Raw genomic sequence first — 17,824 nt, 5'->3', positions numbered from 1 at the left:
ACAAATCCGAATAAAAAAATAATATTTTAATATTATTTCATGTGTTTATTATATGTTAATTTACATGTGTGAAAATTTCGTGAATTAATTTTATTGTTGTGTGCTTAATTTAATAAAAGGACTTAATCGCGTAAAATGTGAAATTTACTAATTAATGTGTAAAGTGCTAACTTGCTAATGCCTTTATAATGTGAAGTCCTTAATAGGAAATTAGGCCATTATTCAAGATAGTGGATGACATTATGCTTATAAATTATAGTTTTTATATTATGTATAAAGGTTATAATAATATATTATATTATAAAGTTAATATATTAAAAGACAAACAAATTAAAAGCCACACTTTTCATCTTATTTTGACCGAAACTAGAGAAAAGAAAAGAAAGAAACCTAAGCTAGGTTCGCCATCTTTTGAAGCTTAATTCAAGGTTAGTTTTTGTTCGGTTTTGATAACTTTTACGTTTTGAGATCGTTGCTTTGAATACTACCCGACCCATGCTTGAATTTCTGATTTTAATGAATATTTTGAGTTATGCCATTGATGAATATTTGTGCTTTGTGATGTTTGATGATGAATAATGGAAGATATGTCTTAGATTAACATGTTTTGTCTTGGGATTTTTGATGAATTTGAGTATTTAGGGCTAAATTGTGAAAATAAATTTTTGAGGGACTAAAATGTGAAATAAATGCAATGTGTGGACTTGTATGAGAAGCATGAATATTCGGCCCTTGTGTGGTATGGGCAAATTTTGTGTATTTTGTGTTTTGTGCAAAAAGGACTAAATTGCAAAAAGTGTAAAATGTTAGGGCAAAATGGTAATTTTCCCATTTATGTATTTTGGACTTAATTGAATGTTTTGATGAATAAAAGGTTAAATTTGATTATGTTTAGATCAAGAAACGAAAAAACGAATTTGGATCGGGAAAAGCGAAAGTAATCGAATAGTCGATCGTGTCCGTGATATCCGAGGTAAGTCTATTAGCAATTAAAAGTTATTAAGTTAATATTTACACATGTATACTAATTGTATTTTGTGTTGAGCTATATTTAAAAGTATATTGATTGAATAAATTTTGAAGTATGGATGATATTTATATATATAGCATGTTCGAATATACAAGTATAATCTTGTATAGATTTATGGGTTGAAATAAAGGTAAGAAATGTATAAGAGTATAGTTGATATTTGAATAAGCATGTATATGTATATGTATATGTATATATAATGCTAGGATATATATACATATATATATAAGTTATTGAAATTAGTTAAAGTATGAATGTTGCATAGGTATAAATTCTTGATTTTAAGAGGTATGTATAATACATATATATGGTACGAATATATATATAAGTGGTTCAAGGTATGTTTCAATTCTTGTGAAATGAATCTAATGTTATGAATTAAAGATATTTATATATTGTTGAATATATGTGTATATAAATATATAGGGTTTTTGAATTGATTGAAGTATGGAAGTTATGAAAATATGTATATGAAGTCTCAATATATATATGTATATAATTGTATAAATTTTTTGGAATTGAATTTAAGGTATGAATTATATATTATGGAATAAGTGTGGTTTGAATGGGTATAAACGTATATACAATTATTTGTATTGAGCTAAAAGTATGGATTGTAAGTACGAGATATAAGCTGAGCTATGGTGCGCCAATTTCTTGAAAGTGTGGTTAATGCTACATGAATTATACGTATATGTTTTAAACATGTGTAATGCCAGTATGAGAAATTATTCTTGTATTTGTGATATTCAGGTTCTGTACCTAGCAGGCTTTATGCCAGTGAATTTTTCAGACTTTAAGTCTAGCAGGCTACGTGCCGGTGATCTGAATCAGGTTATAAACCTAGCAGGCTACGTGCCGGTGATCTGAATCAGGCTATAAGCCTAGCAGGCTAAGTGCCGTTGAATCTGTTTAAATTAAGTGATTCTATGTATTGAGTATAAATATATATATGATTTTGTTTATATGAAATGGATAAGTTTATGAACATTGTATCAAGGTGGTTGATGATTATATAATCGTTCGAATCTTTGTGAATAGTAAGTATGTATATATATATATATCGGTTGTCATGAAATTGTTGGATATATATATGTGTGTATATATGTATGCATTCGGCATAGGTGGGTATAGGTGTAAATGTGCATTCGGCACTTATAGTGGATAAGTATAAAATTATGCTTTTGGTATATGTATTTGAACAATTATATTTAAATGGATCGGATGAAGTGCGAACAATAAGTACTATAGAAATCGGTATATGCGTTAATGATTATGTTAGTAAATTGATTATATGCATATAATGTATATACATTTGTTCGTTTATGTGTATTAGATAAATACACATCCATTTAGATTTAAACAAAATGACTTAATATAGCAATGTTTGATTAGTAATTATTATTGATAATTGTGATTTCAATAAATTTAATTAAAGAATTATATGATTCTTTTATATGTATTTTAGATATGCTATAGACTTACTAAGCTATAAAAGCTTACTTTGTTTGTTTTCGTCCATTTGCTTTTATAGATTTTGGAGGCGCATTCTGAGCTCGGGGATCATCGGCATAGTCCATCACACTATCGACTTCTTTTGGTATTTTGTTAAATATTTGAACTCAATCTTATGGCATGTATAGGTTTGAGTACGATGTTAATTACATTTTGATTGTAAATTATAATAGCTATGCGAAAGTAATTAAATTTTTACATTGTGATCAGTTTGGTTTTAAAAATGTTGAATTTGTTCGGTAATGCCTCGTAACCCTAATTCGGCGACGGATACGGGTTAGGGGTGTTACAAGGAGTTATTATTATTATTATTATTATTATTATTTATTGTATTGGATTTAATGTTTATACCTGATACTAACTTGTGTTTTTCTTTGATTGCATGACATTATGACTGCATAGCATTTCATCCTAAAAGGCGTTGAATCACGTTCAGTTGCAAAATAGAGAGCTTGTCATAAGAAAATGAGTTTCTTGATAAAGTGGAAGATAATACGGCTGCCTGAATATATTCCGAGAAACACAATAAGGGCGATGAAAGAGTTTGTAACTTTACTTGGTGGCCCGAGGATTCAAGATGATTGTCTAAGAGCTTTCAATATTCCAACTTCCTTAAAAAAAGCTAATGAGCATTGCGAGGATAGGCAGACAACGGATTGCGACCAGAATCAAGCAGAAGGAGATAGAAGAGACACCATTTTGAAGAATTCGAAAGGTTTATCTTAACATTCGGATGAAGAAGGAGAAGATGTCCTCGCCTAGAGTATGAGGGCAAAGACGTATATATATCCGCTTTATGTAAAGAAATTTGTCTTCTAGTAAAGTTTTCTAAATGGAATTGAATCAGAATCAACGTCTCTTTTATGCATTCATTTCATGCATTTGCATTGCATGACATCATATGCATTAAAATCCATTAAAAAGCCCTAATTGGTTAAAATCATTCCTCAGTTAACCTGGAAACCAACCAGCCAACCCAGCACCGTTACGGTACAAGAGCGAAATTAAAAAATATGGACCAAAGGTTGGAAAAGCTCGAGCAGTTTCAAAAAGAAACGTAGGATCATCTTCAACAGCAAATGAAGGGACAACTCGATAAGATTCAACAAAGTTTGATGGATAAAATGAAGGAATCACAAGGAAGCATGATGACAAAGTTAACGCGATTGTTGACTAAAGGAAAAGATAAGGGAAAGAGCCCTGTAACAAATATTGAAGAAGAAGGTGAGGATGAACTCCAGTATCCTCCAGGCTTCACTCCTCTACATGTGCAGCACCAAGCGGAAGTGTACCCCCGTAAATCTTCTGTTACGATTAGGCCCCAACAATTTCAGGCCGATGCTTCGAGGTCAATGAATTTCCAGGTCGGATCAGGCTTTATTCTTGAGAACAATCCTACTAATCCTATTATTCCTGATTTCGATGAAATAGTTGAAAAAGAGAGAACAAAAGAGGAATTACCAAAGTAATTGGAGGAAAGATGAAAGTGGATTGAGGAGAAATTCAAAGCAATGGAAACTACTGAAAAATGCCATGGGATTGATGCTAAGGATTTAAGTTTGGTACCGGATTTAGTGCTCCCTTACAAGTTTAAAATGCCGAATTTCGAGAAGTATAATGGGACCACTTGCCCTGAAGCCCACATTACTATGTTTTGTAGGCGAATGACTGGGTATGTCAATAATGACCAGTTATTGATACACTATTTTCAGGATAGCCTCACGGGGGCAGCGTCTAAATGGTATAATCAATTGAGCCGTGCTAAGATTAGTTCTTGGAGGGATTTGGCACAGGCTTGTATGAAGCAGTACAGTCATGTGGCAGAAATGGTTCCTGACAGAATTAATTTGCAAAACATGGAGAAGAAGTCGAATGAAGGTTTCAGGCAGTACGCTCAGAGATGGAAGGAGGTTGCAGTTCAGGTCCAACCACCGCTCATTGAAAGAGAAATGGTGATGCTCTTTATAAATACGTTGAAGGCCTCATTCATCACACATATGTTGGAAAGTGCCACAAAAAGCTTTTCTGACATAGTTATGAGTGGTGAGATGATTGAGAGTGCTATTAGGAGCGGAAAGATTGATGCTGGAGAAAATAACAGAAATCAAGCCCCAAAGGAAAAAGAAAATGAGGTGAACAGCGTGAACACGTACAGCAAATTGATTACGGTGAATCAGCCAGGAAGGATGGTTACTAATCAGCAGGGTTCATCAAGATAAGAATCAGGTGTGAAGCCAGGTACTTAGAAGCTCCAGTTCACACCAATTCCGATATCCTATAAGGAGTTGTATCAAAGCTTGTTCGATGCGCATGTTGTTGCTCCTCATTACTTAAAACCCCCACAGCCTCCGTACCCCAAATGGTATGACGCAAGTGTACAATACGATTATCATGCAGGAATTACGGGACATTCTATAGAAAATTGCATTGCCTTTAAAAAAGTGGCTGAAAGGCTTATCAATATGGGCGTTGTCAAATTTGACGATTCATCCAGTGCAGAAAATCCGCTACCTAATCACATTTGATAATGGGGTGAATGTGATGCATGTAGAAGTGTTGAGATACGTTCACATCAATGTCATAGATGAAGACACAATTGAAAAGGGTCCTTTTTAGATATTCGCCCTTATCAACTTGGAGATGTTCTAAATAATTGGATTGCGAAGGAAATTCCTGTAGTTTTAGAGCTTACTCAGAGTAATGTTCAGAACATTCTTATTGCTTTTAGCCTAGAAGTGATAAGAACACCTTTGTGAAATAGGCTCCTGTCTGAAAGTTATTATTTTAATACATCATTGTGATCATTTTTTGAGCTAATATTCTTTTATTCTTTGCAATTCTTTCATTCTTTTGGATTTTCTTCCACATCATTCATTCATTCATAATCATATTGTACATATAGTTCTTCATAACTTTATACATTCTTTTGTATATTCTTTGGTATTTATTATGGGCCCCCAGATATCAATGACTTGAATGACACTGCTACAAATTTAGAATCTCCTTTTGAGCAAGACATGTGTTTAGAGGGATCTCATGACTTTGAAGATGACATAGATCGTAGTCTATCTCCAGACTTGTTGAGGATGGTAGAGCAAGAAGAGAACAAATTTTACCTCTTGAAGAGACAATAGAGATTGTGACTTTAAGAGAACATGCATAACCGGATAAACGAAGCAAGACCTTGTTAAGTTACTTGAAGAGTTCAAAGATGTCTTCGTATGGTTATACCAAGATATGCCCAGGTTAGCCACTGATATTGTAATCTGAGCAATAGCACAACGTTAAAAATTTACAGTATGTTTAGGATTCACATCGTGAACGATGCAGTTAGAATTCTTTGTTGGGGCAATACCTTCTTCTCTGGCTTATCCCGTTGAAGTCAAGTTGTCATTTTTCTGTATTTTTGTTGGATTTCATCTTAATCGAAGAGGAAAATCTAAAATTTTCTCGTCATAGTTTCGCCCCAAAAGGCTCTATGAGAGAAACCTGATGCCAAAGAAGATCTTTCGCATACGAAACGAAAGTGAAAGATCTTATGGGGAAGACCTTATCTGGAATAATATTGATTCTGATCGAATAGGATGACCTGGACTTGCCTAATCCTATGATTGAAGATTCAGTTCAAAAAAAAAGAAAAAAAAACAAAAAAAAAACAAAAAAAATAGACAAAAATAAAAAAAAGAACAAAAAAGAACAAAAAATAAAAAACAAAAAGAAACAAAAAAAACCTCTACCGGGGCAATGTCTTTCTCTTTAGCTAATCATGGTTTTTCCATTGAAGTTAAAATTATTTCTCTTCGGGTATTGGCTGAGCTAAAGTAGGATGAAGATCCAATCTTGATAAGATCAGTTGAACTTAATTGAAGGAAATTGGCTAAAATTTATTCGTCACGGTCAGATGTACCAAAAACGGATAATGCGAGCTTACAACAAAAAGGTTCGTCTACAAAAAGATTTAGAGAAAAATGTGTGCCAGATTGGGAATGTCCTTATGTTGTAAAGAAGACATTTTCCGGAGGAGCATTGATCTTGAGTGAGATGGATAGTAAATATTTTTCTAATCCTGTAAACTCAGATTTAGTCAAGAAATGTTTCGCTTAAAGAAGAAGAGGACCAAGGTAAAAAACCCGCAAAGGGCACTTTGAGTCGTAAAAAAAAAAGATGAGAAATGAAAAAGTGAAAAAATGAAAAATGGAAAAGTAAAATGGAAAGGCTAAGGTGAAAACCCGCAAAGGGCACCTTAGACCAAAGTGGATTTGAGTTGAAAACCCGAAAAGGGCGGCTCAAATATTGATCAGAATGGGCATGAGGTAATCAGAGCAGCTCAAATGTTGATTAGAATGGGACATGCTGTGATCTTGATATGCCTTAGTCAGCAGGAAAAGGTACGCGACATCTTGGGGCATCGACAGAGTAATGTAGATCTCCTAAACACATGTCAAACTCAAAATGGTCTTCAAGAAGTTTGTACAGAGAAGTTCAAGCTGCGACATCTGGGGCACCTCGTCTCCATACTATTTATTTTGAATTTGTTATTCTTGGAATACTTCATTCTTTTCCAAGATACGCATTCCCAATCAATTTCTTTGTTATCTTTCTTTACTATTTTTGATAATTTATTCATTTCGAGCTATGCTCAAAACTAACTTTATTCTTATCCATTGTTATGAGCTTTTTGCAAGCATATTGCATTGGAATAATGATTAATGGACTAATAAAACTTTCACAATGGAAGTTTTGCATATTACTCTAGAAGTTTCTAAACAATATAGGAGCCTGAAACAGGACTGTTGTTTAGAACGCACCAGGTTTAAAGGTTGGAAATCTGAGAAGGAAAAGTCTAAATTAGGACTTTCTTTTTGATTTTGTTGTCAAAAACATTGAACAAAATGACAGGATGATAGGTTGGTGGCAAGGCTTAGATGAACAAACAAGCAATAATCACCAAGCAATAAAAAGGGGTTTCTTTGGAGAGGAGAATCCTTCATTCATGCATAGGCATTTGGTATGACACCCTGAGATTGGTATGAAAGACCAAAGTGCTTCACATTTTGCATCCTTGAATTGCGATAGATGAGGATTGAGAAAAGACCAAATTTTTCTACCCTTGGGTTACAGCGGGAGAAAGATAGTACAAACTTTACGTCCCAATGAATGAATCTTTGAGGTTTACAGTGGGGGGTAATTTGATCAAGCGTTTCTTTAGAGATATGATCCGAGCAAAAGACGTTGTAGCACGTCAGTGATACGACTTTAATAAACTTCGAGTAATGACAACCTAAGCGGGATCATTCTCGGAGAGTAAAATTTTGCATTCATGCAAACACCATTCACACATGTCTAGTTAGGAGCATTTGATTCATTTTGATCATGCCATCCTAATCATTAGGCATCATTAGGTTCATTATACAGGTCATGTTCTCCAGAGAACAGATCAGTGAAAGTAGCAGATCTTGCCTTCCTGCATCGACAGCGAAGGAGATCGAAGATAGTAATTCTATCTCCCTAGTTGGCAGTGGAATAGATTGAAGATTTCAGATCTTATCTCCTTAGGCATTAGTGGAGCAGATCGAAGATGGCAGATTTTACCTCCCTGAGGTTACAGTGGAGTACATTGAAGCCAGTAATTCTATCTCCCTGGGCAGCGGTGGAATAGATTGAAGATTACAGATCTTATCTCCCTAGGCATTAGTGGAGTAGATCGAAGAGGGCAAATTTTACCTCCCTGAGGTTACAGTGGAGTACATTGAAGCCAGTAATTCTATCTCCCTGGGCAGCGGTAGAATAGATTGAAGATTACAGATCTTATCTCCCTAGGCATTAGTGGAGTAGATCGAAGAGGGCAGATTTTACCTCCCTGAGGTTACAGTGGAGTACATTGAAGCCAGTAATTCTATCTCCCTGGGCAGCAGTGGAATAGATTGAAGATTACAGATCTTATCTCCCTAGACATTAGTGGAGTAGATCGAAGATGGCAGATTTTACCTCCCTGAGGTTACAGTGGAGTACATTGAAAGCCAGTAATTCTTACTTCTCTGGTAGTGTAGTGGAATAGATTGAAGTCATGACGGCGAATCTTGTTTCCCCGACATTGCAGTTAAATGAATTGAAAACCCAAATCCTATTTCATTGTTGTTGCAGTAGAGTGGATGGAAGCACTAGTTCCTATACCTCTGAAGATGCAGTAGGAAGGAATGAGGCTATTTAAAGAAGAAGAGGAGCACCAAGGTCTAGTATGACCGGGCAAAATTGGGCTTTTTAGTCTTTGCTCTGTTCCCATTACATGACAACGAGCAAAGAGGGGCAGCTGTAATAGCCCATTTTTGCCCGGCCCACTCAGAACAAGACCAACCCAAATATTCATTACACCAGTCCAAAAATTAACCCAAATAACTAAGGCCCATTATCCAATTTTTCTCAAACCCAAATTAGCCTAAAACTAAAAATAAAAAAACCTAAAAGCTTCAGCATCCAGCCCCGGTGCCGCACGACCCACGTTGCAGCAACCGTTTCCACCCACGACGCATTCCTTCCACGACCCTCATACCTGCGAAAAACTGATCCAAACGGCAATAGATGTAAAAATAACATAATAGATTTGGATTTTTTTTGGATTATTTTTTTGTGGGGGGTTCTGAAAAAAGAGGATTTTCAATTTGTAAGGGGGATGATTTTGGTATCGAAAGTTAAAGAAAATAAAAGAAAACAGAAAAGCAAAGCTTTTTGGAAAAAAAATATTGTATAAACATTAATAAGAAAATACAAGAGAAAGAAAAGGATTTTGGGAAGGTATGATTTTGTTTTTCTTTTCATTCTTTTATTGTTTTCATTTGATTTTGTTTTCCTTTGTTTTGAAAAAATAATAAGCGGAGAGGGAAGGAAAGGAGAACTTACCGTCGTCAGGCGCCCTCGTTAAATCGTTATTTGGTCGGGGTTGGGAGAATGGCGAGAAAGGGAGGTCATGGCGCAAATCTTCAAATGGCGAAGGAATTGATTTTAGGGTTCTAAAATGGGATTATATAGGGTTCAAAATGGACTCTTTTCGCCATTAGTCCTCATGATTTTGGTACTTTTAAAATTAACTTATTTATTTGTTCTAAATCGATTGCACCTTTTATTTTCGTTTCAAATTGGTCCAATAGTGTGCTGCGTTTTAGGATGGGTTGGAAAATTACTTTTTCGGTCCTTTATCTATTGCACTGTTTTAATTTACTCCATTTCTTGTTTTATTTTCAAAATTGGCATTCAACTTCATTTGATATTTTAATTTAGTCTTTAATTTGTTTTTAGTTTATTTTTATTATGTTATTTTTATTGTTTATTCTTGTTAATTATTATATTATTATTGTATGTATATATAATATGCATATAATATATATATATTAAATGTTTTAAATATATATGTAGTACGTATTTTGTTATTATTATTATTACAATTTTTTTGTATATAGTTTATATATATATTATATACATTCATATTTTATAATTATTTATATTTTCATGTTTTATAATTCATATGTTTATACAATTTTATAATATGTACATATCATAGATTTTATTTTTATTTTATTTTTCTTAGCCTTATATACATATGTATGCGTATATACTTTTATAATATATATATATCTTCTATATTTTATGATCCAAATATTTTTATATATACGTATACATAGATATATATTATTCTATACCTTTATAAATATATTTTTAAATTTTTTATATACATATGTCCATATTTTTGATAATTACTAATATATTATGTTTATACATTATTATGTTTATTATTTTTTAAAATGCATGTACATTGTATTATTGATTCATTTTCGTGATTTTTGTATATATATGCACGAACGTTTTATCATACTTTAAAAGAAAGTATATTTTGGTTTTGTTAATATAAAATTGTTTTTTTAAAACATTTTAATATTTGGCAATCATGATTCTCGAGAAAGATCGTGTCCTAACTTACAGGATCGTGATCATTTTTTTCGATGAATTTAACGAGCTAAGTATTCATTTCACATTAAATTTGCAATTTTCAAATAAAAGCTTATTTTCGGGAATTCAAAATGTCGGGTTCTAACTTACTGGTCGTGACATTTCGTTATCTCGAAATAAGAATTTCTAAAACAAAAAACAATATTCGGTATTTTGAAGATATAAAATATTGTGCCCTAACTTACTGGGTGTGGTGTTTTATTTCTTTGAAATGAGAATGTTTTATCATTTTAGATCCATTCACGGGTTAAAAATTTGTATTTAAAATCTTTTCAAATTTTCGACATCAAGACATAAAATAATCAAATTTGGTACCGATTTTTGGGCGTCACGAGGGTGCTAACCCTTCCTCGTATGTGAATCTTGACTCGAACTGTTTTCTCAAATTTCTGAGACGAATTGTTTTTTTTGGAGAGCCGATCACACCTTAATAAAGGATCGGTGGCGACTCCAATTTTTATTTTTAAAGTCGATAACTTATTTTTGTTTTCAAAAAAAAATGGTTTCGACAATGGGTATAACTGGTGGAGTAAAAGGATACTGTCTCTGGTGTCCTGATACAAGGAAGATTGTTTTCAGTAGAGACGTGACTTTTGATGAATCAACCATGATGAAGAACAAAGATTCACAAAAGGATGACAAAACCAGTGGCGTTTTGCAGTAGGTGGAGCTTGAAAAGGTTAATGATGATCCCGCTATCTTGAAGGAACAAATGATGAAGAAGTTTCACCCAAGAACTTCCACAACAACAAGATTCAATTGCATATAGGAGGCCAAGAAGAGAGATTCGTAAGCCTGCTCGCTTTGATGATATAGTGGCCTATGCACTTCCAATTGCAGATGATGATGTTTCTTCTACTTACACAGAAGCAATAAGTAACCCTGATGATGTAAAGTGGAAGCAAGCTATGAATGAAGAAATGCAGTCTCTTCATAAAAATAGGACTTGGGAGTTGGTAACACTGCCCAAGGGAAAGAAGGCAATTGGATGCAAATGGGTATATGCAAAGAAGGAAGGATTTCCTGGTAAAAATGAAATTCGATATAAGGCTAGATTGGTAGCAAAGGGTTACGCTCAGAAAGAAGGAATAGACTACAATGAAGTGTTTTCTCCAGTTGTGAAGCATTCGTCTATTCGGATTTTGCTAGCCTTGGTTGCGCAATATGACCTTGAACTAGTTCAGCTTGATGTGAAGATGGCCTTTTTACACGGTGATTTAGAGGAGGAAATCTATATGACTCAGCCTGATGGATTCAAGGTTGCTAATAAAGAAAATTAGGTTTGCAAACTGACGAAGTCGCTTTATGGATTGAAACAATCTCCGAGGCAGTGGTACAAGCGATTTGATCAGTTCATGAAAGGGCAAAGGTACACAAGAAGTAAATTTGATCATTGCGTGTATTTTCAGAAGCTACAAGTAGGAACTTTTATATACTTGCTCTTATATGTTGATGATATGCTAATAGCATCTAAGAGCAAAGTTGAGATTGAGAAATTGAAGACTCAACTCAATCTTGAGTTTGAGATGAAAGATCTGGGTGAAGCTAAGAAGATTCTTGGTATGAAAATATGTAGAGATAGAGCTCAAGGCAGAGTTAGTTTGTCTCAGAAGCAGTATTTGAAGAAAGTACTACAGCAGTTTGGCATGAACGAGCAGACAAAACCTGTAAGTACTCCGTTGGCTTCTCATTTCAAGCTTTCTGCACAACTATCTCCTTCGACGAATACGGAACAAGAATACATGTTACAAGTTCCGTATTCTAATGCAGTGGGTAGCTTGATGTATGCAATGGTGTGTACAAGACCCGACATTTCACAGGCAGTTAGTATAGTGAGCAGGTATATGCATAATCCTGGAAAAGGGCATCGGCAAGCTGTGAAATGGATTCTACGGTATATTCTGAAGACCGTGGATGTTGGATTACTGTTCAAGCAGGATACTACACTTGGTAAATGTGTTATTGGGTACGTTGATTCTGACTATGCCGGTGATTTGGACAAACGAAGATCAACCACCGGTTATGTGTTTACACTTGCTGGAGGACCAATAAGTTAGAAGTCTACACTACAGTCTACAGTTGCGTTGTCAACCACAGAAGCCGAATACATGGCTGTAACAGAGGCTGTAAAGGAAGCTATTTGGTTACAAGGTATGGTTAAAACATTGGGATTAGTTCAGGAGCATATTAACGTGTTTTGTGATAGTTAAAGTGTTCTTCATCTAGCAAAGAATCAAGTCTATCATGCAGTACAAAGCATATCAACAAACGATTTCATTTTGTGCGGGAAATTATTGATGAGGGGAAATTCGTCTTCAGAAGATCAAGATTGCAGATAATCCCGCAGATATGATGACCAAGGTGGTAACAACAATCAAGTTCGAACATTGTTTGAACTTGATCAATATTCTGCAAGTTTAACAGTTGAAGAAGGCACTATCAAGTATTGTTGTCAAAGGCAGAAAGAATTGTGTGAAGATAAGATTATCCTAATCAAATCTTCAAGGTGGAGATTATTGGCAAGCATGCAATCTTTGACTTTTCAAAGATATGGGTGTCAGGATTTTGGCACCGAAAATCTGAGCATTTAAGGCACCGAAATTGGGTTGAAATTTTGGCATGGGATAATTGCAATTTCGGTCCCTAATTGTATAGGGACTTTGCAAGTTAATCCTTGAGCTTCAACTATAAATAGGCCTAGCTATTTCTCATTTTCTACATCCCACAAATGCCATTCTCTACTTAAGGCATTCTTCTCTCTCCTTATTTGTAAATTTTCACTTGTATTTTGGAGTGAAATATATTTGGTAGTGCCCGAGGACGTAGGCAAAATTTGCTGAACCTCGTTAAAATTCTAGTGTTCTTTATTGTTTATTTTGCATATTTTGTGAGTGTGATTGTAGTGATTTATTGTGCTATTAAATTACGATAGAGGGATATTCTGGCTAGGAAAGACCTGGTACTTAAGCGATCCTAGTGATCCACCTCTCTTTTCTGGGAATTGAACTTAGTGTGATTTTTTAGTACAATAATTTTACTCTTTTGCACGCTTCCGCGCAACACAAGGATTCAAACATAGAACCAAGAGTAAGCTGAACATCTAAGCATTGAACCACCAAACTCCTTCAGGAAAACATATAAGCCTAACCGAAAGCTTTGCCTCCCAAGCCTATAGCTTGGTTCTTTTAACCCCCAATTTTAGGATGTTACATATGTATAGTGGAACAAAGCTAAATCCAAATAAAAATTCAATAATAAAATGGATTTTTACTTTTTTATAAATATTATATAACTAGTGATATTGTAATATTTTTTAATAACAAAATTAATTTAATAATAAAATGGATTTTATTTCTTATAAATATATAGAAGTAGACATGAATTGATTTTGAGTGGACCGCTTTAAAATTAAGTTAATCTGATGCATGTATTTTATAATTTATCATAGAAAAGAATAGTCAAAAGGAAGACTAAAGTTAAACCATCGTATGTGAAAGAGTAGATATATATGTTCATGGCTAATGATTGAATTTAAAAGTTAATTATTAAAAATATATTATTTTATATTAATATTTATATATATTATATTTATATTTAACTTAAAATTGGGTTGAATCGACTCGAAAGACAAAAAATTTTTATTGAAGTCCTGTCCATATTAAATTGGGCTAAACAGACAATCTGATTTACGAATAGATTTAATCAAGTGTGTATACCCAAGTTCATCATTGGATGTAAGTGAAAGAAAAATCCTCAATCTTATGTTAATTCATTTTTATCTATTATAATAGTGTATTATTAGTTTTACCTCAAAATTATACTTTAATTTAAGGGTTAATATATGTGGAGGTATCTGAACTTGGTAATTTTATTTATTCGGTATTTTTTTTTTGGAATTAATTGATACTTAAACTTGAAAATCATAAGCCAACTTGATACTTTATTAGATACCTAACTAACATCGTTAAAATATATTGATGTGGTACTAACAATCACTAGCATAGTGACATGAAACAATTCCACATTTTGGCATGTGGCAAGAAATGTGAGGCTATCATTTGTCACTATGCTATTGGTCTTAGATACCATGTCAGCGCCACATATCAACATATTTTAACCATATTAGTTAGGTTCCTAAAAAGATACCAAGTTGGCTTAAGATTTTCAAATTTAAGCACCAATTAAATTCAAAAAAAAAAAGAAAAAAAATACCAAATAGGTATAAATTACCAAAATTCTTCTATATTTATTTTGAAATCCTTTTAACTTGTTTCTATTGTGAAAAATAAAAAAAAATACCGAATTTGTTTTCATATATTTATTTTTGAAAAATAACTTTTCCTTCACCAAACTACCTAGGAGCCATATATTCTACTAAATCCCAAAGTTGTATCTACAATTCTTGGGGCCTGACATAAATATTTATAAAAGAAATATATCAAAAAGTGAAATCCCAATGTAGAAGATTTAGGGTTCAAATTCAATAACTTAGAAGGGTGAAGTGGCCTAAGACAAAATAAACCAAAACTAAGGATTAAAAAGCAAAAAAAAAAAACTGAGAAAAGGACCTTCATATAAGAATGTGAAAAAGTAAAGAGAAAGGAAAATACAGTGAGGTGAAATTTAAAGAAAAAAGAAAACTGGGTGTCATGGAAAATTCCTAGTTAACAAAGCATCTTCAATGCTACCTAATAACTGGTTCACTGCTGTTGCTATGTCATCCGCTGAAGTCAGCTTACAATCTTCTTCTACCTGCATTTTGAACCTAATTATTTCGCGGTTTCAATTATATCCCTTACATCCGCAACTGCGACAATGTGGTCCGAAATAAATCTAATAAATTACCTTGACACTGAGAGAATAAAGGACGGTTTGATCAAGAGTTGTGACATTGAGATGGAGGATGCTCAGACGCATACAATTCAACCCGGAAACAACCTTCAAGAGCTGCGCCGGTCGCTTTTTCGATCTTATTCGTAGGTTTACATGTCTTTCCACCATGGTAACTTCGATGTCAGCTATGGCAGATTGAGTTTCAACCGTTGATTGATCATTCATGGAGATCGAATCTTTACGATCACCCTGTTTTGAACTAGCTGAGTACTGTGGAAATGTGAAGAATTCATCGAAAACCGACGAGCAGCTGCGGCGACCACCGTTAGTAAGGTTCGACCTTTCTTTTACCTCTTTTTCGGCACTTAGGCATTGAAGACGGTGCTCAAGCTCCTTCACAAAATTGATAGCTCCTCCTATAATTGATGCTTGATCACCCTAATCAAAGAAAATACATTATTACTTTGAGATTTGGTGTTTATCGCGATTACGAACATAACGATGGAAAGGGGGGAAAAATACCCTTTGAACATAAGATTCAGGCATTAAAGATCGAAGAACAGAAAGATAATCATTCATTTGCTTTCTTCTATTGCGCTCCACAGCAATGTGAGTCATCCTTTGATTCTCAATCTCTTGTTTGTTTTTTCGAGCTTTGAATCGACGTCTTTTGGGACGAGGTGTTGTTGAAGCATCGAAAGGGTCACCTGAGGATGATAATCCATTAACATTAGCAGCATCCGAGGATGAATTTGGGCAATGATGTTGCAGTTGATGATGATAGGGTACTGGTGCAGCCATTGATGAAGTTGGTGTTGTAGAAACCCAGTAATCTCCATGAACAAAATGATTAATCTCTGGTGTTTGGTTGTCAGGAAAACATCCAAAAGAATCTTTGGATTCTGGTTTTCCCAGGCCAAAATCATGGCTCCAATTGCTGTTGTAACCAAGCAAATCTTGCTGAAAAATTACAGCTTCTAATGCCATTCTTTTAGGGTAAGAACAAGCATTAAAAAACAAGAATAAATAAATAGAAGTTTATTGTTTAAATAGGAAAAGGAGGAGGGGATGAGCTTTGGGGGTGAAGAAGTGAGGCTTTTAAAGGGAGTTGATGAGAAGATGATAAAAATGCATAATTGAACCTGGAATTGCATTGAAAGAGAAAAGGAAAGGGCAGAGGGTACAAAAATATGATTCCCCTTTGAACATTAGTTGGTGGAAAGTCCCCTACGCTTTGGGGGGTCTTTAGGCAACATAATCTCTTCTGCGTCTATTCATTCATTTAACTAAAATTCACCATTTTAATTTATATTATACTTAAAATCTCTACCCTTTGAAATATCTTTTTATATTTTAATATTTCAATCAAAATTTCGTTTATTTTTTATATAAATTTTTAATAAATATATTTTCCGCATGCACATATAGGTGATTACTTTTAAAATGTGATTAGATTTAATGAATATTTTACTTAACTCTCGATCAAAATATGTCGTATGTTTTTGTATTCTGGTAAATTTTGAATTTTAATGCATATATTAATTTATTGTTTAAAAATAATAAAATATAGAAATAAATATTAAAACTATACATGAACTTTGATCCAATGTTTAATTTTATATATAAAATTTTGATTTGATTTAATTTTCACAAATCATCGACAACACTACCGAATTAGCATCATTTTACGTTTATACATTACATAAACAAACAATTATACTAATTTAATATGAAATAAATGTATGTATTCATTTCTTTAAATGTATACATATGAACCATAATTTAAGTTTCATGTATATAATTGCACCAAATCAAAGTTCATATATCAAATTTGATATTTATCTCTAAAATACACAAAATATTTATATGATATTTATAAATAAATTTAAATGAAAATGAAAATAATTAACTATTTTTTATATTTGGGTGAGAAATGAAAAACCTTAAATATTTACAACATAATATTTTTATCACTAAATTAACAATATTTTATTATATTTTAAAATCCTTTATGCTGGTTACACAAAATTGAACCCAAACTCGAGCACCACCAACTTTTAAAATTCAACCAATGCATCCATAAACACTAAATTTATAAAAGAGGAAAACCCAAGTTTATGTTATTATTTCTTCCTCATTTTAAGGAATGTTTGATGGGTAATTAACTCCAACTTTTGTTGTTTTTCTTTCTTTTGCTTTCTTAACCATTAATCAACATTATTATAGTGGTAGGCTAATTGTTTCCAGTAGGGCATGGGTCCATGTAAATAGGGGCCACAAGCCGGCCAAAGAAGGTGGCGCGTGGCTTTGAACAGTCTAAACAAAAAGAGTAGAGGGGAGGTCGTCATTTGGTAATAATATGGTCGCGGACGTACGATTCACATTGATACCAGAGAAAATGAAATCAATAACTCTGACATTGCAGAGATTCTTGCAGTGTTATCA

The 17,824-nt window shown here is 33.5% G+C and overlaps 1 protein-coding gene across 2 annotated transcripts; it reads right to left on the bottom strand.

The window, feature by feature from the left end:
• Positions 1-15,102: 15,102 nt before the first annotated feature.
• On the bottom strand, positions 15,103-16,610 carry LOC105792544 (transcription factor bHLH94). Of its 2 annotated transcripts, none has more exons than XM_012621164.2 (3): positions 15,902-16,610; positions 15,392-15,817; positions 15,103-15,311 (listed from the first exon to the last, which is right to left on the bottom strand). In XM_012621164.2, exons 1-3 carry the CDS (start codon positions 16,364-16,366, stop codon positions 15,282-15,284), a joined length of 921 nt encoding a protein of 306 aa, XP_012476618.1. In that variant the 5' UTR covers positions 16,367-16,610; the 3' UTR covers positions 15,103-15,281. The 2 variants fall into 2 exon arrangements, with proteins under 2 accessions (XP_012476618.1, XP_012476617.1); XM_012621163.2 differs by having other exon boundaries at positions 15,103-15,298; positions 15,902-16,606.
• Positions 16,611-17,824: the final 1,214 nt, after the last annotated feature.

Source organism: Gossypium raimondii, chromosome 8 (assembly GCF_025698545.1).
Source record: "Gossypium raimondii isolate GPD5lz chromosome 8, ASM2569854v1, whole genome shotgun sequence".
Taxonomy (NCBI): domain Eukaryota; kingdom Viridiplantae; phylum Streptophyta; class Magnoliopsida; order Malvales; family Malvaceae; genus Gossypium; species Gossypium raimondii.
Note: the sequence above shows the minus strand (reverse complement) of the source record. Positions and strands in the feature narration are given on the sequence as shown.